Source organism: Leopardus geoffroyi, chromosome B2, assembly GCF_018350155.1.
Source record: "Leopardus geoffroyi isolate Oge1 chromosome B2, O.geoffroyi_Oge1_pat1.0, whole genome shotgun sequence".
NCBI classification, from domain to species: domain Eukaryota; kingdom Metazoa; phylum Chordata; class Mammalia; order Carnivora; family Felidae; genus Leopardus; species Leopardus geoffroyi.
Genome location: NC_059332.1, coordinates 136,622,482 through 136,646,831, shown reverse-complemented (window position 1 = coordinate 136,646,831; position 24,350 = coordinate 136,622,482). Strand labels below are relative to the sequence as shown.

Sequence of the window (24,350 nt, the reverse complement as noted above, 5' to 3'; positions counted from 1 at the left end):
TGTGTTCCGGCCACACTGGAACGATCGCTCCGCACTATGACTACACTATGCACTTAGAAGCTTTCACACCTTTGCTCGCACTGTTTCCCCTACAGCATCCGCACCCTCGCTCCTCTAAAATCCTACTTATCCTTCAAGGGCGAACTCCATTGCCCTCTGCCCTGTAAAAATCCTCCTCTTATCCAGAAGTTATCATTCCCTTCACTGAGTTCCTACAGCATTTTGTCAATCAATACATCTGTTACAACACGTACAGCTTTATAGTCACAGCAAATGACTAGAATGTCTGTCTCCTCAAGTGAATCATGGGCCTTTTATGATCAAGAACTGTGTGTTACTCAGACCTTAGCCCTCAAACCTTCAGGGTCTCATACATAACCGGCATTCAACAAATACCTGTTGAGTTTCACTGGATTAATCCGAATCAAGAAAGCCCTAAGTACTAGGAAGACACCCCAAAACAGGACGTTGTTCCCTGACATTTACTCATTATACAGACTTAACCATTCTACTGAAGTACTGTAAAATTCAGAACATTTTCAGGTAAAATTTTAAACTGCAACAGATGTTTCTCCCCACAGATACCCTCAGGTTATTACTTTTTGTTTCTCAAAATTCAAGTTATCTCGCAAAACATCTCCAGAAGCCAGCTCTCCCTCCAGGTATGTCAGCTGACCCTGAAGAGTCTCCAACTTGCTTTCTGCTTTCTGGGCCCTCTGAAGAGCTTTCTGGTGAAACCCAGACTCATTTCCCAACTGTTCAACAAGCTCAGATATTCGGGCTTCAAGCTGGGAGACCATCTGGAAACAAAGAAACAGACAAGGATAAGCCTTGTTTCGGATGCACCAAAGTGTTCAAATCTAGTGCTCAACCCAAGCAACATAACTATTTATAACACCAACTTCCAGATTCCTTGTAAAAATTAAATAAAAAACAGGTAATTTGATAGCTGTATCCGCCTCTGCTTGAAATAAATCTGTATTCATTACCTAATAAAATATTTCTATTGGTATTTGTTTTCATTTTTATATAATTCCTTAAACAGGTTACTCGATAAATATTTATGGGTGATATTTACATACCCCTAAAACTGCCATTAATTTAGGAGCCTCAAAGCTTAACCGGAAAAAAAGTTCAGACAGAGAAACTCCTCCACCATATGTGGCGGGTTAAAGATTACACAGTGAGTTAACTTTAGAGTAAATTTATCCAGAATTCAAGTGCATAAAGATATTTTTTCAAGCTTTTTTTTCGATTTTCCATTGAGTATCGGTTACTCAGGCACCGAAGTTCAGTGGTGCTGCTTCTGTGCTGTGTACTCATACAGTGATATTATCATGATAGCATTTGGAAGGTCAAACTTAACACAGCAACTCTGCATGCAAGAAGGCGGGACAATCTGATTGCTACCTCCTCTCCCACAAAATGAAGTCACAGTTTCTCCATGAAAGGCCCCCGTTCTCTTCACACACTCCTAACTTTTCCAGTGCTTCCATCCTTCCCTGGCGTTTCTCTCTTTGTCCTGACGTTCCTATAAATAAGAACGTAAGTGTACCAAAGACCTCGGGTACGTGTCGAGAAGACTCAAACTGAATCTACCTGATCCAGTCTTCAGGAAACATTGAATTTAATAAAGACACCAAGTTTGGGGTGAAAAATATGTTTTGTTTTGATGGTTAGTTTCAGAAGAGAAAAAAGAAAAAGACATTTACATATTACTCAGTACCATTCTTACAGAAACTGGAATATCTTGATGGTTTCAGGTTTATAGTTTCTGTTTAAAAAAAAAATTCTGCTTACCTATCAATAACCATTTTAAAAAGCAAGAAAACACTCCAGCCATCTTCAAATATTTTGTAAAGCTATTATCTGGAAGAACACTAGGGTTTGCTCTGAGTTGCCCTCAGAGCTTAAGTTAAGGACCAACAGGTCCAAATCAGAGAAATAATTCCACTTCAGTGAAAGGAAGAATTTTTCCTGGTCCCCAAAATTACAAAGTAATATATACTCATTATAAAAGATTCGTTAAAGGGGCGCCTGGGTGGCTCAGTCAATTGAGCGTCTGACGTCAGCTCGGGTCATGATCTCGCTTGCAGTCTGTGAGTTCCAGCCCCACGTCGGGCTCTGTGCTGACAGCTCAGAGCCTGGAGCCTGCTTCAGATTCTGTGTCTCCCTCTCTCTCTGCCCCTCCCCTGTTCATGCTCTGTCTGTCTCTCTCTCTCTCTGTCAAAAATAAACATTAAAAAAAATTTTTTAAATAAATAAAGATTCATTAAGGACAAAAGAAAAAGTTTAAGGAAAAAAAAACCACTCAGAGGTTAACAACTATTAATATTTTCAAATAATTTATTTTTATGCCCTGTTAAAATACAGGTGAGATACTATATTTGCAATTTTATGTCTTTGTGTTTATCTCGTATTTTAAGCATCTTACTGTAGCTACAGTCAGGAAGGTTAGACTACTTCATCTCCAAATGCTCAAATCATGTGCTTCTGTGGCTCTCCAGGTCCCAGGCCTGTAATTCAATTAATTCTATACTTCTGTGGGTGCTTGAAATCAAATATTTGATGGCAAGCTGCTTAGCACCACATCCAAGGAATTGTGCTCTCCAAGGAAATTTCAATTTTAATTACAGAATATGAGCCTCTGAGAACTCCTCATTTTGTACTTCCTACCATTGGCACTTACTAATAAGAGATGTGATCTCAATGCAAGAGAAAGGTACGCCTGTCTTGGTATAATATACAAAGTCACCTACAAAACAACAGCCATCAAACAACACCCCCAAGATACTGCCCGGGGAGAGGAGGGCTGTTTAATGATATTATATTATACGAGGCAGAGCACATGATTCTGCGCAGTAGGAAATGTGTTTCACATTCGATTCCAAGTAGGAGGTGAGTCTTTCTACTTGGAAGTCCTTCAACACTTCTCCTACCCCATAGTTAACCTAACAAAGAGAATGAAACCGAAGGAAAAAGAGACACAGAAATCCTCAGCTGGAGAGATGGAGAACTGGGTAATCACTTAGCCCCAGTCAGTACACTGAAGAAGGTCCCAGAGGAAAGCAAAGCCTGCCAGAGAAATTGATCAGGAAAGACTCCCATTTTGGGGGTGCATGGCTGGCTCAGTCGGGGGAGCATGCAACTCTTGATCTCAGGGTTGTGCGTTCCAGCCCCACATTGGGTGTAGAGATGACCTTTTTTTTTAATGTTTATTTTTGGGAGAGAAAGAGAGACACTGAGTGTAACGGGGGAGGGGCAGAGAGAGAGGGAGACACAGAATCCGATGCAGGCTCCAGGCTCTGAGCTGTCAGCAGAGCCCGACGCAGGGCTCGGACTCACGAACCATGAGATCAAGACCTGAGCTAAAGTCGGACACTTAACCGACTGAGCCACCCAGGCACCCCGGGTGTAGAGATTACTTAAAAAAAAATAAAATCTGAAATGCACTAAGGTGCAAATAGCCCGGTTACATTAAAAAAAAAAAAAAAGCCTCCCATGTTGAGGATGACACCTCAGGCAATGGTCCTGATGGAGACCAGACTGTGGCACGGGGTCTCTGGAGTCACACAGTCCCTGTCTCAAGTTCCCACTCTACTACTTAGCAGCATGTTAACTGAAGCAGGTAATCAACCTGTCTGAAACTTCGTGTCTTTGCTCTGACGATGAGATGATAATTTAGATAATTTGAGCAGCACAGTATTTCACACCCGACTGAAGTTCAATGCACTGCATCCATTTTTACCATCAGTATTCCTACTCCAGTATGTTGGTTCAGTCACTCCCATGCTTCTGTCATAAAGCGTTAAAGGGGCCCTTCAGAAATTGTCCTAGATCGTGTTTCTCAAACCATCTGCAGCCCACAGAGCCTGTTTTTTAACTAAAAACCTTTCTGGGAAGGACAAATAAGGCGCAATGTGATATATCGAAGGTGACAAGGTTCCTCTCACATCCTCACCCGGTGTGGACCCAAGAGTGCTCCACGAAGCTTGAAGGGTCAGCAGAGTATGGCTTTTAAAACCACTGGTACGTAGACAGCTGAACTGTAAAGAAGCTGCAAACTCAAGATTCCGGTGTCCAGGAAGGAGCAAGCAGCTGGGAACCCCTCCATAGTCTACATGTCCCAGAACTTAGCTTCATAAGCTTATTTTGGGTCTCAGTACATGTACGACCAATAGTTTTCAGAGCGATATTTACATAAATGTAGTCAAATAAATTAACATTCTAATCTGACTTGGTTCTCGGGAACATCAAATGCCAGCGCCTGGGTGAACATATGTGTCTCACCAAAACTGTGAAGTTGTGTTGTGTTTTCACACCGAGAACTCTGACGAGTCAATAAGCTTTTCTTTTTTCTTTTTCCTCTTTTTCTTAGTATCATCTGTTAACATATCCCTAATATTCCGTGGGACAAAATGTGCCAGGGATTTCAACACGAGAGATGTAGGGAATCGAGGGAAAGGGAGAGGGATTATAATAAAGAAAACATACCTCATTTTTTTTAAAAAAAACAAAAACAAAAAGGCACTGAAGTAAATTATCCTTCAAAAACAAGGAGCCTGGTGTTGGGAAGCGAAGTCATAATGCCCTAAAAAATTTCAGTCACTTCCCAAGGACAAGTAGTTGTTGATTTCACCAGAGAGACACTTTTGCCCTAAGATTAAACTAAAGAAAGCACAAGAGTTCTAAACTGAAGAAAGAACCACTTGGGTCACTTAAGGACCAGTGAGTGTCTTTTGGACATACAGCTCTTTTCTCATTAGTCAAGCTGTAATTTTCACTTAGGAAGTATATAAAATATGTTGTCAGGGACCAGGAATAAAACATCAATCAAATTCTCTTTCCTTATTATCGGTGTGTATGCTTTTTTTTAAGGGGGTGGAGAGGGACTGAGGGACAGAGAGAGAGAGAGAGAGAGAGAGAGAAGGGGAGGGAGAGAGAACCCCAAGCAGGCTCCACACTCAGCACAGAGCCCGAATGACACAAGGGTCATTCCCACAACCCTGGGATCATGACTTGAGCTGAAACCAAGGGTCGGGCTCTCTCAACTGACTGAGCCACCCAGGTGCCCCATGTCGACTTTTGTTACAGGTTAAATTGGGTTCTCCATAAAAGAGGTATGTTCAAGTCCCCCAGTACCTCAGAATGTGACCTTATTTGGAAATACAGTCTTTACAGAGCTGGGCCCTAATGCAATATGACTAGTGTGCTTATAAAAAAGGGAAAATGTGGACACAGAGACGCATACAAATAGAAGGAAAATAACGTGAAGATGTAGAGAGAGGGCCATTCATAAGCCAAGGACCACCTGAGACTACCAGAAGCCAGGCAAGAGTCCTGGAACAGATTCTCCCTTATAGCCTCAGAAGAAGCCAACCTAGCCGACATCATGATTTTAGATTTACAGCCTCCAGAACTGGGAGACAATACAAACACACTTCTATTGTTTAAGCCACCAGGTTAGAGGCACTTTGTTATGGCCATCCTAGGAAATTACGACACTGTAGATGCCAGGAGAGCCAAAATCTCTATCTTTTCACTCTCCCAGGTGCCCCCATAGCTAGGTGTGACCATGTAACATAATTTGGGGCAATGAAATGACAGTGGAAGTCTGCCGAAGATTCTGGGTAAATGTTTGGTTTTGTGCATCAGGAGAATTAGGAACAAAGCAGAGTGATCAGTTCAGATGAGGGAGCAGGGGGCTGTAAAGCACGTCTCAGGTCCTTTAGGGCCTCAGGCTGGGTCCCCACAGCTCACCTGGAGCCACTGGACCAAGAAACACTCCAGTGAACAAAATAAACCCTTATGTGTGCCTAAAGAAGAACAAAAGAGCTGTCTAGATAATCGTGTGTAAGCTTGTATGAATTGCCTTCAATTTAGGAAATGACATAGAGAGCAATCATGGTCCTGTCCTCTCTGTACATAATCACTTCTCATCCAGATGATGAGTTGGTTAGGAAATATCTAAAAGTAAGGAAGGGGTGCCTGGGTGGCTCAGTCGGTTAAGCATCCGACTTCAGCTCAGGTCATGATCTCGCAGTCCATGAGTTCGAGCCCCACGATGGGCCCTGTGCTGACAGCTCAAAGCCTGGAGCCCGCTTCGGATTCTGTGTCTCCCTCTCTCTCTGCCCCTGCCCCACTCATGGTCTATCTTTCTCACTCTCAAAAATGAATAAATGTTAAAAAAAAATTTTAAGTAAGGAAAAAAAAATGTTTGCCTCAAAAACCTACACTAAAGGGGCGCCTGGGTGGCGCAGTCGGTTAAGTGTCCGACTTCAGCCAGGTCACGATCTCGCGGTCCGTGAGTTCGAGCCCCGCATCGGGCTCTGGGCTGATGGCTCAGAGCCTGGAGCCTGTTTCCGATTCTGTGTCTCCCTCTCTCTCTGCCCCTCCCCCATTCATGCTCTGTCTCTCTCTGTCCCAAAAATAAATAAACGTTGAAAAAAAAAAAAAAAAACCTACACTAAAATCTGAAAATGTCGCAACTTTCTGTCATTGTGCAAGACATCATTATTTCAAAAACACCTGTTACAAGTGTACTGAAATTTCAAGGCTAAACATCATCGAAACACTCATTTAGAATTCCTAAGAACCCAACAGCAGGACATTCCTTTAAGAGACTGGTTTCCAACCGGGGGTGATTTCATCCTCCAGGGACATTTGCCTGGAGACATCACTGGTTGTCACAAATTGAGAGGGAAAATAGTGGCATTGGTACCTACTGGGTAGAAGCCAGAGATGCTGTTAAATACCCTACAATGTACATACAAAGCAGCCCCATGACAAAGGATTACCCAGCCTGAAACGTCAATAGTGCCAAACTGAGAAACACTACCCCAAGAAACAGTAAAGCTTTTTTTTTTTTTTTTAATTTTTTTTTTTTTCCAACGTTTATTCGTTTTTGGGACAGAGAGAGACACAGCATGAACGGGGGAGGGGCAGAGAGAGAGGGAGACACAGAATCGGAAGCAGGCTCCAGGCTCTGAGCCATCAGCCCAGAGCCCGACGCGGGGCTCGAACTCACGGACCGCGAGATCGTGACCTGGCTGAAGTCGGACGCTTAACCGACTGCGCCACCCAGGCGCCCCACAGTAAAGCTTTTAAAAAGAGAATTTGACTTGGCTACAAGCAGAAAAGCCAGGAACAAGTGGAAGTGACTTACTGAAAGCGTGTGGGTGGTGTCCTGAATTCTACTGAGAACTGCAAATATAGGAGAGTAAAAATGAACAGCAACAGGGAAAATAAGAAAGGCAAGGTTCACAAAGTGGGAGTCTACATGAAGCGGCAAAATTTGCCAGGCCCGGCCTGAACCCACCACTGGGCCTTCACATGGGTGTTACGCAACTGTTGAGTGTGTGTTTCACCACGGCAGCTGGCAGGGGTGTATGGCCCCCTCAACAAACAGATTCATCAATCTGTAAAGCTCCCATTCTTTAGAAACATTTCTAAGACAATATATGAAATCCATTTTCTCCTGATTTTACTTGAAGATGAGTCACACAAGATGCCAGCTATACGCTTGATTTCGGGCTTTTAAATAGTGAGAACAGCTATTGAAAAAAATTACAGGGTAGAAAAGGCAGACAAAGGCACTAAAAAGACTCTGAATCATTCTGATTTTTATGGGGAGTAGGGGAAGGCATAGCCAGCTTAACCAATTTACATCATTTTGCTTCAGAAAATAAACATATACATCACGCTGACAATTTTATGCCGTGCTTCACATGCTGAATTAAAATAGTTTCAGGAAAACATTTGGAAAACCAGAAGAGGGAAGCAATAAAATGAAATGGTTAAGGACCATTAGCTACTGAAGTGCATCTCTTACTAGACAAGGTAAATAACTTAATGAAATTGTTCTCAGTCCTGGAAGTAATGTTCTTCTGCAATCCAGGACCAATCACAAGAAAAACTGAGTTACCCTCAGAGACCTGCACATTTTATATCCACAAAGAGAACCCTACACCTGGACAAAGGGGTCACCTGACTTGCTCCTAAGAGCACACATGAATTTTGGAGAATTTTTTAAAGGGGATTGAAAATGTTTTATCATTAAAGGAAATTTTCAAATGCCACCCTGAACTCTGAGTTAGTGATGGCTCTGAGTATTTTAGAAACATCAAAAAAGGGAAAAAAGCAATTTCTCCTTTGAACCAACATGAACTCACAGAGGTAGATCACAGTGGAGTTACACCTAGAATTTGGATATTATTTACTTTAAAACCTCATTACTTAAAGTAGGGCTTCAATAATTTGCATTTGATAGTAATTTAGTCAGGCTGAAGTTGACTCTGCCAAGCAAAGCTAGACAGTAAAGGAGAATTTTTTTTTTAAGTTTTTTTATTTATTTTGAGAGAGAGCGCGAGCGGGTGGGGAGGGAGAGAGAATCCCAAGCAGGCTCCGTGCTGCACAGAGCAGGACGCAGGGCTCCATTTCATGAACCATGAGATTGTGACCTGAGATGAAATCAAGAGTCAAGTCGCCTAACCGGCCAAGCCACCCGGGTGCCCCAAGGAGAATTATTAATAGTATAAACAAGATAGCAATATTAAACAAGCTTCAGTCATATATATGAATCCAAACATCTATCTCCGTTTGTTCAACGGGTTCCCTAAAAGACTGTTCCAGGCACCAATGCGTTATGAAGAGAAGGAGGGAGATGAGGAGAATCAAGGGCAGCGATAGTTAATATTTATCATCATTGTGTGCCCGGCACTGCATTAAGGACTTCAGAACAATCTTCTTTTTCATTTATTGCTTGCAACAAGCAATAACCTTATGGGGCAGATACTCTTACAGGCCCGGTAACCCTTACGTGCAATTCCAAAATCTGAAAGTATCTGGAAACAGACAGCTTTTTTCATAACTCGCTTGCTGATAAAGCTTGACCTGACCGGAGCTGGCAGGAAACCCTGACCCGAAGTGACACAAAGCTCTTCACAGTCCTGGTGTGTTCTGTGTGATGGATTTGTCACAGCTTCTGCTGCAGAATGATGAATGTGGTTCACTCTGGGGTGCCGCCTCAGACCCCACTGAGGAGGGATGTGTAAAAGAGAGCTCCCTCCATTACCGTTCCCTGTACTATTTCACCTTTCTAAACCCTGAAAAATTCTCAATTCAAAAACACATTGGGCCCCAAGGGGTTCAGATAAGGGGTGTGGCCCCTCAGCCCTCCCCGTCCAGCAGGTGAGAACACAGAATCTCAAAGACAGGTTCTCAGGAGCCTGCCCATGGCACACCTGGAGTGAGCGAGTATTGCAGTAGAGACAGGATTCAGCACAGTCAGGTCTGACTCCAGAACCCCCATTGTCATTAGCTGTCATTTGAGTGACTCCCCAGGCTCCCTAAGCATGACATACAGCTGAAAGTAATAAAAACCACACTTAAATGATACTTTCACTAACTCAGCAAACGACTGTCCTTAAGAATCTCAGAAGTCACCACTCACACTTTTCCTGCTCTCTCCCTGGCTGGTCATTTCTCGGATCCTTTCCAAAATAGCATCCTCCGTGGGCACAATCGTGCCCCAGCTGCCCCCGAGCAGCGCTGCGACTTTCTCCCTAAACGAGGAGTGCTGGTTTCTCGAGGCTGCCGTCGCATCCCGGCTGGCCTCCAAGCTCTTCTCCAACTCGCAAGAGCTTTTCTTCAAGAGGCTCACTTCCTGCTTCGAGGCATCCCAGACCCGCTGGCCAGCAAGCAGCCTTTCTTGGAAGAGCTTGACTTCCCTTTCAAGAGCCTCCTTTGTCTCTACAGCACTGAGCAGGTCCTGAAACAAGTACAGAAAGTGAAGACAGGTACCTTAGCGGCCACTGAGGGACACGAGCATTTGCTTTCCGTTTACCTTGCTTACTGACTTCACGGAGTTAGGATTAAATCACGACATTCCCTGTTTAACTGTAAATTCCCCACCATCTCATCACAAAAATTGTAAATTTTAAAGGCTTAACATTAAAAAATTTTTTCAATTATTTTTTAATGTTTTTTTTTTTTTTTTTGAGAGAGAGAGAGAGAGAGAGAGAGATAGACAGGGACAGAGAGCAAGTGGAGGAAGGGGAGAGAGAGAGAGAGAGAGGGAGATACAGAATCCAAAGCAGGCTCCAGGCTCTGAGCTGTCAGCACAGAGCCCGACGCAGGGCTTGAACTTGTGAACTGCAAGATCATGACATGAACCGAAGTCAGACACTTAACCAACTGAGCCACCCAGGTACCCCAACATTAAAAATTGTTTAATTAAAAAAATTAAATTTTAAGGGCTCTGTCAGGTAAATTTAGGTGTCTAAAAAAAGAGAAGGGATAAAAAACCAGGGCCAGGAAAAGAAGGAAACTGGCATATAAGCCTTTTCTGTGTGGACCTCTGGAAAGACTTAACAAAAACAAGTTGTTGGCTAACATCTGGTAGAGGCAATCCATATTCAGAAAATGTTTACAGAATTATCTGCTGTAAAGTTTGATATACATGGAAATTGACTTTGAATAAACAGTAAACCCTCAGAGTCCTACCTACACACTAAAATTGTTTGAATAAAGATGATTCCTTAATACTCTTTTAAATAATACAGTAGCATTTTCATAAAAACATCACTGCATAAAGGAGAATCAGATCTTGCTTTCAATATTCATTTACTGTGTATCTTCTTGTCTCATAAAACTGATAGAACCTGAAGAAAAGAGACAGAAATATCTATTTGGCGGGTGGGAGAAATAAAAGTAGAGGGAAATAAAGTACCATACTGAGAACAATAATTTAAAAAAAATTTTTTTTAATGTTTATTTATTTTAGAGATGGAGACAGAGTGTGAGCAGGGGAGGGGCAGAGAGAGAGGGAGACACAGAATCCAAAGCAGGCTCCAGGCTCTGAGCTGTCAGCACACAGCCCAATGCAGGGCTAGAACCCACAAGCCGTGAGATCATGACCTGAGCTGAAGACAGATGCTTAACCGACTGAGCCACCCAGGTACCCCGAGAACAGTAATTTTAAAGAATATAATGTGTATTGTTAGGTTCACAAAAATAAAGGAAGGGCATAAGGGAGGCTACCTGTGTACCTACTTCTATGTACTATAATCCAGAATGGTGCAAAGAGGCATAAAAAAAGGACAAGTTTAAAGTCATTTTTAAAAAATGGGGCGCCTGAGTGGTTCAGTCAGTTGAGCATCCAACTCTTGATTTTGGCTCAGGTCATGGTCCCAGGGTAGGCGGATCGAGCCCTGCATTGGGCCCCATGCTGAGCATGGAGCCTGGTTAAGATTCTCTCTTTCTGGGGTGCCTGGGTGCCTCAGTCAGTTGAGTGTCCGACTTCGGCTCAGGTCATGATCTCGCGGTCCGTGAGTTCAAGCCCCACGTCGGGCTCTGTGCTGACAGCTCAGAGCCTGGAGCCTGCTTTGGATTCTGTGTCTCCCTCTCTCTCTCTCTGCCCCTCCCCCACTCTCTCTCTCTTTCAAAAATAAACATTAAAAAAAAACAAGTTTTTAATACTATGTTAGAGTCAAAAACAACGAAAAGCGAACAGTATCTTTGAATAACAGATTCCACATCTAAACAGGCCAACAACATTTCAGGCTACTAGTTAAAATGCACTCATCCGTCTTGCATCAGAACTGGACTTTTAAAATCTCCACCAGCAGCTTGAAGACAGGAAAGATGTTACTTCTTTACTTTTTATAAAAAAGAGAATATATTGTGGTTGGCTCCACAGCTCAGGGCTTAGAGCACCAGTCTTGTAAAAAAGAGACTATCTTACTTTTTTCTCCTTCTGATTTTTTAATCAAGGAAGTCTCCAGCAACAATTTGAAATAAAAGTCATTGAGTGGATAGGTAGTTAGAGAAGGCTGCCCTTTTCAGAGATGTAATGGCTAAACTAATTATGGATTATGGAACCTATTTTGTGAGACACTTTGCTTCTCAAGGTCCTGGCAACAGCTTCGTTTCCCGGCTCCCTTTCGATTCTAGTCTTCCGTAAGGAGAAGCTTCACTACTGCTAATTAAATTACAGCCCTTAAAATAGAGTCAAGGGCACTTTATCACAAATACAATATTTTAAGACTTTAGGGGCGCCTGGGTGGCGCAGTCAGGTAAGCATCCGACTTCAGCCAGGTCACGATCTCGCGGTCCGTGAGTTCGAGCCCCGCGTCAGGCTCTGGGCTGATGGCTCAGAGCCTGGAGCCTGTTTCCGATTCTGTGTCTCCCTCTCTCTCTGCCCCTCCCCCATTCATGCTCTGTCTCTCTCTGTCCCAAAAACAAATAAACGTTGAAAAAAAAATTTAAAAAAAAAGACTTTACAGATTTCTTTCTCAGATAGTAACACAATAGCTGCTCCATTTGGATAACCAGTATCAGCGCTGGTGATAATAAATTAGAAACTACACGTTTTACTTAAAAACTACAATCTAGCATGTGGTTAGAAAACTGAAGTCCCAAATTCAGTGATACAGAGCTCTAAAAAAAAAAACACAAACCTCTAGAATGTTATATGCTGACTTTTATATTAAAAGAAAACCCCTAACGCAAAAGGGGAATTTCCATGACCGAGAGAGTGAGTGATATTTTTAACTAAGTACAAAAAGTTCTCAAAATACACAAAAAAATACATCAGACGTTTGAGTACTATAGACATACCGTCGGTGTGGAGTAGACTAACCAACCGGCAGCTTTCACCAAGAAACCAATAAGCACAGTTAAAATATTCCACCTATGAGGACCTTTTTTCCACCCCGGATATCAGATTATTGTCTCCCTGCCCTCAAGACAAGAGCCAGTCCCTAACAAACCCAACACATGAAACTGCACGTCTGGTAAAAGTCAGAAAATTCATTTGTGATCATAAAATACAGGAGCACATGTCAGCAGGCTGGATTTCTCTTCTGGACACGTTTCAGCCCAGCGAACTATATGCTGTTTCTCACATGAAGCGCAGGCCTTGGGAGCCAGTGACAGGGCCTTGGGGATGGCCGCTCCCTCGGCGCTCTGATTAAGCGCTTGAGGATTTCGGAGCACTGGGCTGATCTACTGGGAACAGATGTCCTCAGGCTGCAAATGCAATTACCTGTAGAGGTAGCAGAGACGGCACTGGAGTGTGGTTGCATGGCTACCTCAAGGATACGCTTGTGTAGTGTGACATCGGTATCACCGGCAGGACCCGGGGACTGCTGTCAGACTACACTGACACGCAGAGCAAGAAACAAGTGCTCTCTCTAAGCAAAATCAGGGCTGACCTCCACAGAGAAAATCACATTTGCAGACGAGGACAGGCCTTACAGAGACAGTGAGGGGATCTCTCTTTTTTTTTTTTAATTTTTAATTGAGCTTTAGTCCTATTAATGCAAGAAATGAATAATGACCCCTCCACAATTACTTTTAGCAAAAACAATTGTAAATAATATGATGAAGGTGTTTGAGTTAGCTTCCCAATTAAATGCATGTCTGTATCAATTCCCAATTAAATGCATTAAATAATAAAATCGTTCAAAGGTTTGTACTTATTTATTTATTTTTATTGCAGAGAGAGAGAGAAGGGAAAGGGGCAGAGGGAAAGAGAGAGAATCTCAAGCAGACTCCATGCTCAGTGCAGAGCCCGATGCAGGGCTCAATCCCACAATCCTGGGATCACGACCTGAGCAGAAACCAAGAATCAGATGCTCAACTGACTGAGCCACCCAGGTGCCCCCAAAGGTTTGTTTTTAAAACACAATTGTCTCCTGTTTTAATCTTGCTGCCTACTATATGGATTTGCATATGCACAAGATCAAACTTCTTCTCAAAAATATATGACTAATTATCAACCTCTGGCTTGAGTTTAATTCATCCAACCCCAGACAAATTTTGCAAAATTAAAAACCAGTGGATTACATCTACCTACTGTAGTTAAATTTAACAAAAAAGCTCAGAAATTCTCCCAAAAAGGTGTTCTTATTCATTATTGGTAGACGTGTGTATAGGTGTAATTCTGATATAAATATCTAACAAAATAGGGTTGCCTGGATGGCTCAGTCAGTTGAGCATCCGACTTTGGCTCAGGTCATGATCTCATGGTTCGTGGGTTCGAGCCCTGCATCAGGCTCTGTGCTGACAGCTCAGAGCCTGACCCTGCTTTGGATTCTGTGTCTCCCTCTCTCTCTGCTCCTCCCCCACTCGCACTCTGTCTCTCTCTCTCTCTCTCTCTCTCTCAAAAATAAACATTAAAAAAATTTTTTTTAGGGGCGCCTGGGTGGCTTAGTCGGTTAGGCGGCCGACTTCGGCTCAGGTCATGATCTCGCGGTCCGTGAGTTCGAGCCCCGCATCGGGCTCTGTGCTGACAGCTCAGAGCCTGGAGCCTGTTTCGGATTCTGTGTCTCCCTCTCTCTGACCCTCCCCCGTTCATGCTCTCTCTGTCTCAAAAATAAATAAACGTTAAAAAAAAAAAATTTAAAAAAAAATTTTTTTTTAATCTAACAAAATAGAATATATGTAGGCCCTGTGGCCCTACAAGTCTAGTGTCAAGATTAGATCTGTAGGATAGACTACTAAATATGGAAAATGATGTACGTGCAAAGTTATTCCATTACGATACAGCAAAAGATCAGGTACTACACAAATACTCACTGATATGTGATGGGTTAAACCAATATGAGACACCTGTACCATAGAACACTATGTAGTCTTAAAAAGAATTGAGTAAACTTTTTATGTACTGATACGGAAGACTCTCCAAGGTACAGTTAGTGAAAAAAGTAAGGCGCCTAATCAAGTGTCTAGTGCCATTTGTACCTACATAAACAGGACACCTCTCTAGAAACAAGCACAAGCAAGTGCCCATTTTGCTCATCTCTGGAGAAGGGACCTGTAGCTGGGGGGCATAAACGTAAGGAAGATATGACAGAACACTGACAACTATGAAAACACCCGGGAAATGCTGGTCCATGTAAAGTGCCGAGTCAATAGTGATAGAAACACACACACACACACACACACACACACCCTAAGCTCTCCCAGTGGCATCTTCAAACCTGGAAAATAATAAGAATTCAACTTAAGTTTGAAATTCTCATTATTGACAAACTCAGTACAAGTTGACAATGAATTTAGCTGCTCGTGAGGCCGGCGTGTTCCTGGGCTTCACCACAGTACTGCAAACACTGTGCCCTGTAATGGTCAGATTGTACCTGGAGGACCATGGACAGTTCCCAGCTGGAAATTTTAAGAGGGACATTGTCAAAATGGAATGGATTCAGCATCCCATGGTGGGATTAGACCCATAATAAAAATATTTATGTGCTCATGTTATTTTAAGTGCTGTTTTAATTTATTTTAAATGCATAGACTGAATCTAAAGCCAAAGTTTTAGAAGACTTTGGAAGACTTAATTATAGTTACAGAACACAACATAAGTATTACAAACCTTGACAACGTAAATACAATAATAAAATAAAACTGGGAAGAGAGGGGAGTGAAAAAGCAGGAGACATTACATTCCTTCCACACTCTAGCAGAAAGTCTAAAAATACTATCTCGCGTTGGTGAATCAGAAACAGAAATGTATCCGTTTTAAGTCTCAATAGTAACTATCAGAAGCTAAAATAGGAATGGCCCTCAAGGAATCTACTCCTGAAATCATTGTTGCACTATATGCTAACTAACTTGGATGTAAATTAAAAAATATATAATAAATAAAAATTAAAAATAAATAAAAATTTTAAAAAATAAATAAAGCAGGAATGCCCCATTGAGGCTAGAAGTGGAAGGAGAGAGGGTTTTAAATTTTACTTCAGAGTCTTAGGAATGGTTTATTTTCTATAATCTGAGCAGATATTATTTTAGTGCTTATTTTCTTTTTAATTCCTCACTCAGAGGCTAGAACTCTCCCAAACTAACAGATGATAAGAAATAAGATTCAAAGTTTGAAAGATACAGGCTGTTTAGCCAAAAGAAAAGACTTAGAAATCCATAACAATTGTCTTTAAAAGCTTGAAAGTTAGCCATAAGAAAGAGATTTCAGTTTATTCTATGAAGTTTCATTAAGAGAGAACCAGAATAGGATGTGAATTATGGGGATTCTGACCCTGACTTGCTACAATGGAGAACTGTGAAACAACTGAACTATACAGAGAATATGGACCTCCTTGTTCAGTAGTGAGTTCCTTGTCTCTGGAGGAGTTCAAGGGGAGCCTGGAAACTAGCTAGACACTGACATTTTAATTTTTTTTTTAATGTTTTATTTATTTTTAAGACAGAGGGAGACAGAGCATGAGTGGGGATGGGGCAGAGAGAGAGGGAGACACAGAATCTGAAGCAGGCTCCAGGCTCTGAGCTGTCAGCACAGAACCCGATGCAGGGCTCCAACTCACAAACTGTGAGATCATGACCTGAGCCGAAGTCGGATGCTCAACCAACTGAGCCACCCAGGCGCCCCCAGACACTGACATTTTAAAGATGATTCTGATTTCACACAGAGAGTTACATGATCTAGACTCTAAAAGACCTCCGGGTCACTTCCAACATCATAATTCTAGGATTGTGAAGAGATCTTCAATTTCTTTAGTAATTTATCCTACCTAGTAAGTCCTTACTTCCAGAAACTTATTTCCATATGCCTATACTCTTAAAATAATGTTACGTTTCTTTGGATCCCTGGGTAAAAGTAAATAACTGGAAAAGGAAATAAAAACACTGAGCATCTTCAGGTGATGGGCATGTCCTGAGTATTTCATGTATATCATTCAATGCTAAAACTAATTGTAAGAGACAGATCCTTAAATTATTTTTCTATTTTACAGACAAAAAAATTGAGGTTCAAGGAGGTAAGGTTGTATGCCTCAGATCACATAGTCAAATGATTCTGGAGCCTGGATAAAAACCTGAGAGCCTAGCTTCATAACCACTCCACTCCCTGTTTACTGTCTCATGCTGTTCTCTCTTACATTTACTGCTTTAGGGGAACACACCAGGGAAGCAGAGGGGACATCCTTCCAAACCAGACCTGCCTAATTCCAAAACCAATATTCTTTCTTAGCTTCACTTCTAGCTACCAGAATTAAAAGAAAATGTGAACAGTGTGAAGAAAAAGGTGCTGTCTGAAATCCCATATGTAAATTTAATTTCCGATCCACTGAGCTGAATTTGTACAGTCTATGGGAAACGTACGTGTAGCTTGTGTAGGTAAAGTGCCTATGTCTTTCAACACTGAATTACTTCAAAATAACCAAAAGAAAAGGTGCCAATCTTTGACAGTTGTTAAAACATACTTCAATACTAACTACTAAAGATTTTTAAAGAATATAATTTCCACATATGTAATAAATCACCTGGACTTTTATTTGGGAAATTTTTTTATAAAGTAACCTAAATAGAGTAATTAAGAACGTCAGAAAAATTGAGTTTGGTAAAAACAGCACCACAGACGGTGGAAACCACTCCTTCTGCAGTCATTCTGGGCTTCGCTAATAAAGTAAGTTTCCTACCTCAAAAACAGAGCTTTAGAAAGCATTATGAAGATTCTTCCTGAGGCCATTAATGTGTCAGCAAAACCACTAGTCAGTATTTTTCAGCAGTAAATCTTTGGAGTCATAATCCTATGAATGAGCACTTTATTAAAGACCTCAAGTTTTTTTACTGCCCGTATTTTTTTTACAATTTTTATTATTTTGGCAGGAACTTCATCCCAAAATGAATGTGTTTCCAAGCCTGAACAACATTGCATCATTTACAAGTTAAGATACATATAAGAAAAGGAATAAGTTCTGTTTTTCTGATGTGCTCTTATAACACATTTTCATTTCCTACTGCTAATCTTCAGGTGTGCATTTTCATAAATAAATAATAAATTCTTCCTAATTTTCAAGGCTTGATAACTTAACAATTGCTATTTGTGATTGAAGTTATTCATTCACTGAGAAAATCTGCATAACTACAAATTGCTGTAGTTCCACTGACAAATAAGTTTTAGCATCAGACTGGTATGCAGGATATAGCTGTGAATATACATGTCAAGGGATTATTGTTAACAGCATGATAATTTAATGACCCAAATCCCAGCTTTGCTACTTAATAGCTATGTGAACTTGAGCAAAGTACATAACTTCTTTGAGCAGTTAGCACGACTATGCTAATGGTAAGTGATGTATAAACAGTGACTATTATACTATATTGCTGATAGTATTACAGTAAAAAATCTGTAAAAAAAAAAAAAAAGGGGGGGTGGGGGGGGTGCCTGGGTGGCTCAGTCAGTTGAGCGCCCAACTCTTGATTTTGGCTCAGATCATCATCCCAAGGTTGTGGGATCGAGCCTTGTGTCAGGCTCTGTACTGAGCATGCAGCCTGCTTAAGATTCATATTCTCTCTCTCTCTCTCTCTCTCTCTCTCTCTCCCCCTTCCTCCCTCTCTCTCTCACTCTCTAGGGGCGCCTGGGTAGTTCAGTTGGTTAAGATCCAACTTTGGCTCAGGTCATGATCTCACAGTTCATGGGTTCGAGCCCCACATCAGACAGTGCTGACAGCTCAGAGTCTGGAGCCTGCTTTGGATCCTGTGTCTCCCTCTCTCTCTGCCCCCTCCCCTGCTCACGTTCTGTTTGTCTGTCTCTCTCTCTCTCTCTCTCTCAAAAATAAAATAAACATTAAAAAAAACGTCTCTTTCTCTCTGTCCCCCCTCCGCTCCTCCCCCACTCCCACTCAAATGCTCTCCCTCCTCTCCCTCTCTCTAAAGTTAAATAAATAAATAAATAAATAAATAAATAAATAAATAAAGTAAGTAAGTAAGTAAGTAAGTAAGAAACCTGAGAGACTTAAACTTCACTCAGAAGAAGTCTTACTGGTAGGTAAGAGATTAAAAGCATAATTTTGAAATAACTTTTTATATATTGAAAGACAAAGCAAATAAGTAAATATTATGATTAAGATTCAAAACATACTACTATAAAACAAAAGATATTTTAAAAACTCTAAATATCACTTTTTATTTAAAATACCAGTATTACTTTATTACTAAAACGTACTTCTAGGGGCGCCTGGGTGGCGCAGTCGGTTAAGCGTCCGACTTCAGCCAGGTCACGATCTCGCGGTCCGGGAGTTCGAGCCCCGCGTCAGGCTCTGGGCTGATGGCTCAGAGCCTGGAGCCTGTTTCCGATTCTGTGTCTCCCTCTCTCTCTGCCCCTCCCCCGTTCATGCTCTGTCTCTCTCTGTCCCAAAAATAAATAAACGTTGAAAAAAAAAATTTTTTAAATACCAGTATTACTTTATTACTAAAACGTACTTCTAGCTCTGTCCACTGAAAGAAATGACATCCCAACAGCAATGAGCACATCGAAAGCCTAACTCTTGGCTTTCAGCACCATCCTCCAGTAAAAGGCACTAAAGCTCCCTAAAGAATAGGTTGATTGTAGTTCTGTGGTCTGAAAGACCCTAAGATGTCATGTGTTCTGTCAGAAAAAGCAAGGAAATGTTAAAAGACCAAAGGGATGAGGTTCAAGGTCACAGAGACCATCCTGAAGGGGCTGCTGCTGCTGGGCCAATTCAGTGAATTTGGAGCACCAAAAAAAATAAAAATAAATAGTCACTGACTATAACAATAAGTAAATAAAAATCCATGTGTCCACAGAACTGAAAAGAAAAGGAATAAAAAGCTTTTCTTTACAGAAGAATGCCAGCTAATAAGCAAAAGGAGTGGTAAGATTTGAATATTACCTTTTTGCCACCCCTGAGGTAATTAATCCAGGCAAGAATCAACGATGATAACACCACTTGGTAAAGTCAATGGGGAACAGAAATAACCTGCCAATTATCAGAAATAATCTACCCAGAGACAGCTTACTTAACTGCAAAAGAAAAACACGTACCTTTATGCTACAAAGAGCAAACAGTGTCAGCAACAAGGAACCATCTAGCATTCATTACTTGCCTGTGATACGAGGTATACACCTTCACCTTTGAACTACCCTTGCCGAAAATATTTAACCTGAATCCAATCCAGTCATTACCTAATTTTAAACCACATCTCCTTTATCACTTGTCTTCTATGCATTTTGTTAACTGATTGCACTGGTTCACTTTCACTTGTGAAAACTCATCGTTATTATTAATCCCATGATCAGTTTCTTTGTCACAAAAATATAAAAATATAATTGAAGGGTTCTATAATGTTAAAAAGCATATAGTATTTATTTGCACGCTCAAACAGGTTTTAGGTAATTTGAAGAGATCAAGCAATTCATTGTGTAAATAAAGGGTCAGAATTAAGAGATGCTTCCTTTTGACGGTCTCTCTCTAAATAATACCTACAACCCTTGACCCCGCAAGTATACCTCTAAGGTTTTGTCTTACTGATACATTCTCATGCATGACAATATAAGATTATTCATAGCAACCTTGTTTATAATAGTGCGTGGTATATTACCATTTTGTGTTAAAAATAAAAAGAGAAAAATATAATGTAGAGCACGCTTCCATTTGTATTAAAATTAAATAAAAAGAGAGTGCCTGTGTGGCCCAGTCAGTTGAGCGTCCAACTCTTGATTTTGGCTCAGGTCCTGATCTGGAGGTTCATGCGATCGAGCCCATGACCGGCTCTACGCTAACAGCTCCCTGTTTCAGATATTCTCTCTCTCTTCCCCTCCCCTACTCACTCACTCTGTCTCTCTCAAATTAAATAAATTTTAAAAACTAAATAAAAAGAACACGTATATACGTGTATACAGAATATTTCTAGAAAAGCATATAAAAAATTGTTAACAGGGGTTGCCTCTGCGAACAACTGGGTGGCCAGAGGCAGTGGGTGCAGGGAAGACTTTCCCCATACACCCTTATGTCCATTTAGAATTTTGAACTTCAGAATGTTGATGCATTACCTATTTGTTCAAAAAAAAATTAATGTTTGAATTTTTAAAATCCTTAGAGTCTAACTAAAGTAGGGCACATCCTCTACAAACTCTACGTTTAAATGTGTCGTATTTCTTTTTTTTTTTTTTCCTAATTAGACAAAAATGCGCATCAAATGGCCCGTTGAGGTCACTGAGTCCCGTGCTGCCCCCCCACCCCCAGCCCGCCTGCTGAGAGCAGCCCTTCGAAACCGTGGCCAGTAATGCTAGTGTGCTCGCCCACATCTGGTTTTCAATTTCTGCTTCGTAAACACCATCACAGATGCACACGCACACTTCACATACTGTACCTGGCCCAGCTTGTCTTTCTCTTCAGTGCAGGAGGCAGCTTTTTCCTGCGCTCTGTTTACTTCTGAAACCAGCCTCATGATGGTTTCTCTGCTAGCTTTTGCTTCCATCTCATGGACATTTACAGTCTCTTCAAGAGTAACAATTTGTCCTTTTACGAATGCATTTTCCTTGCACAGTTCTCTAAGCTGAAGAGGAAGCAATTACAGTTGTCCTGTAAAAATGAACAATTTGAAACCACTTCCTCTAAGCACCTCTGATCTACAAACCCCACTGACTGCGTTATCCAGACGAGTGCAAGCAGGGTCCCTCCATCCACTCAAAGGAGCACATTTTCAAAAGCAGCCTCTACACTGTTGTTATGAGCAGACCCACAGATCAAATTAAAATTAATCAAGAGATAGCTACAGGGCAACACGGAGGACAGTCCTGCCAAATGGTTCCCGAGAGAGCGAGTGACAGAGCAAGCATCAGCAAGCCCCTGGCTTCAGTAATCTGGGGGAGCTGATATTCTACAGAGATTACAGTAGGTGAGGAAGCAAGGGAGTTCTATTCTGCCCCCGTCTCATGGCACCAACTGCCTCCAAGGCACTACCTGGCATGGGGCGGGGGGGGGGGGGGGGGTGTGGGGGGGCCCTACGGAGATGAAAGCAGGATTCTCTTTTGAAAAAGAAAATCCTTCTAATTAATATCAGCATAGAAAAATCTGGAATAACACGCTCAAACAGTGGCTATCATTGGGATTAGGAGAACTTTTCACTCTGTGTTGTTGTGCGTTTGGGTTGTTGGCTGGAAGCATTAATAAGATCTGTAAGATGTATGAGGAGGGAAAATGAAATCAGACAGGATCCTTGGCCCTGAGGAACAAGCCCCCCCCCCCCACCCCCCTCTGCACAGCTCAGTGGGTAAGGCCCTGAGGACGCCCATAGGAAGGGCTGAGACTTCACACTCCCGAGTCAGTATTTGTGTTAGGGCTCTGGGCGGAGGGGGGGGGGGGGGGGGGGGAAGTGACCCATCCTTAAGCCTCAGAGCTTTGTCAACGTGGTGCCCTGCTCCCACCTCAGGGCTATTTCCTCTTCCCTGAGGAAATACTGTTCCGCCTGTGTGTACGCTCAGTCCCCAACAGCTTCCAAAAGTCCCCACCTCAGAGGGGCGCTCCTTGGTCAGTCTACTACACTAGCCTCCCACACCTCTAACCTGCTTCCCTCTGTCTCTCCACATCCCGACTGGTTTTTTGTCACCTTTTCCTACATGGCAGAATACTAGATATTTATTTCCCCCTCATCTTTATCTCACAATAACGAAAGCTCTAGGAGAGCACAGATTCAGTCTTATCTCGTTCACTGCCGCCCCACCAGCGCCCAGAACCGTGCCTAGCATATAGTAGTCACTCACTAAATATCTGTGAAATGGACAAATGCCAAATAAGTCTCCTTGGAACGCCTCCTTGGTTTCCTGGGAGTGCACATGCACATTAGGAGAGCTTTAAAAATGAGAAAGGGGAGGCACCTGGGTGGTGCACTCGGTTAAGCATCTGACTCGATCTCAGCTCAGGTCGTGATGTCACAGTTCATGAGTTCAAGTCTCACATCAGGCTCTGTGCTGATGGTGCAGAGACTACTTGGAATTCTGGCTCTCCTTCTCTCTGCCCCTCCCCCACATGTGTGCGTGCAAATAAATACATAAACTTTAAAAGCCAAAATAAATAAATAAACTTAAAAGAAAAATAAAAGTGAGGACACAGCTTTGAAACTGAAGGAGTGCTTTTGTCCCACTTCTCAGGGGAACACCTCGTGAGTGTTGATCAAAACAGCAACCTTTGCGCACCTTGACCAGTGATTTTTTTTTTAAATACCTGCTCACGAATTGGGGATGCTAAAGCCCTAGGATCCCAATATGTGTTTTAAAATACAGTTTCTATCACTCTTTGGGTATGCTGAGGCCAACAGATCTGGAGAGAGCTGCCGCTGAAAAAGAGTCTGTTACTCAGTGCTCAAGAAGAGGGGGCAGGCCACACCACACGAGGCCACACAGGGAACAGCCAGGTCAGTCAGGAGACACAGAGAAGCAACAGATAACAGGGGCAAGTCTTTGTGGCAGTTTCCACAGGAAGGAATGAGCAAGGTGGGGTACGCAGGCTTGGGATTGGCTAGTTTGAATAACAGCAGTAGCACAGGGGCTGTCCCCACTTGTCTGGTGCCCAGCCCCGCGGTGATTAGGGAAGGGGGGCAGTGGCCCAGAGGGTAGAGCCTGAGAGAGCTAAGGGCTGGGATGTGGGAGTGGTTGGTTTGCACAGGAAAACCATGCTCCCAGGAGCCTCTTTTACAAGGAACTGGTTAACCCCGGGAGACAGTCTCTCCTGGGTCAGCAAGGCCCCACATGTCAAAGCATCTGGAAAACAGAAAATCATAAGGCATAATGAATGCAGCACCGACACCCGGATTAGCACCTGGAGACCGTCTCTGATGTGAGGAAAGGGGGTCATGAAAGAAGGAGTTTTTTCATGCTCTTTGCTTCTCCCTATCACTTGGCTTTAAAAATAATCCCCCAAATGACCCTGCACAGGGGACTTTGACATCCAGGCTCCCGGTCACAGGTGAGCAACCGGGAGGGGGAAGAGATGTGCCCAGCATCCTGGAGCTCATCGGGTGGACTCTAGGCCCGGACTATCGAAACCCATCGGTGAAGAGGAACACTTCCCGAAGGAAAATAAGATTATTCTGCAGCTGTCAGCCAGTGCAGTTGGGAAGCTTATTCCTACAACTTTGAGGCATGGTCTTTAAGACTGGCAGCATGGGGGCACCTGGGGGTGTCAGTTGGTTAAGTGTCCGACTCTTGGTTTTGGCTCAGGTCATGATCTCATGGTCTGTGGGTCAGAGCCCTAAGTCAGGCTCTGCACTGACAGCGAGGAGCCTGCTTGAGATTCTCTGTCTCCCTCTCTCTCAGCCCCTCCCCCGCTTATGCCCACGTGTGCTCTCTGTAAAAAATAAATAAACTTAATTTTAAAAAGTGGGCAGATGGGGTGCCTGGGTGGCTCAGTCGGTTAAGCAACTGACTTCAGCTCAGGTCATGAATTCATGGTTCCTGGGTTCGAGCCCCACATGCGGCTCTGTGCCGACAGCTCAGAGCCTGGAGCCTGCTTCGGATTCTGTGTCTCCCTCTCTCTCTGCCCCTCCCCCACTTGTGTTCTGCCTCTCTCTCTCAAAAATAAATTTAAAAA

The 24,350-nt window shown here is 42.5% G+C and overlaps 1 protein-coding gene across 6 annotated transcripts in view; it reads right to left on the bottom strand.

Moving 5' to 3' along the window:
* The window catches only part of CCDC170 (coiled-coil domain containing 170), a 106,112-nt gene that overhangs the window by 29,403 nt on the left and 52,359 nt on the right, over positions 1-24,350 (bottom strand). For 4 of the 6 annotated variants that reach the window (XM_045500043.1, XM_045500042.1, XM_045500041.1 and 1 more), the window contains 3 exons: positions 21,133-21,318; positions 9,452-9,769; positions 600-800 (listed from right to left, as the gene is read on the bottom strand). In XM_045500043.1, coding sequence (XP_045355999.1) covers positions 600-800; positions 9,452-9,769; positions 21,133-21,318 — 705 coding nt within the window. The remainder of the gene's footprint in view (positions 1-599; positions 801-9,451; positions 9,770-21,132; positions 21,319-24,350) is intronic. The other 2 variants (XM_045500040.1, XM_045500039.1) reach the window with 2 other exon arrangements.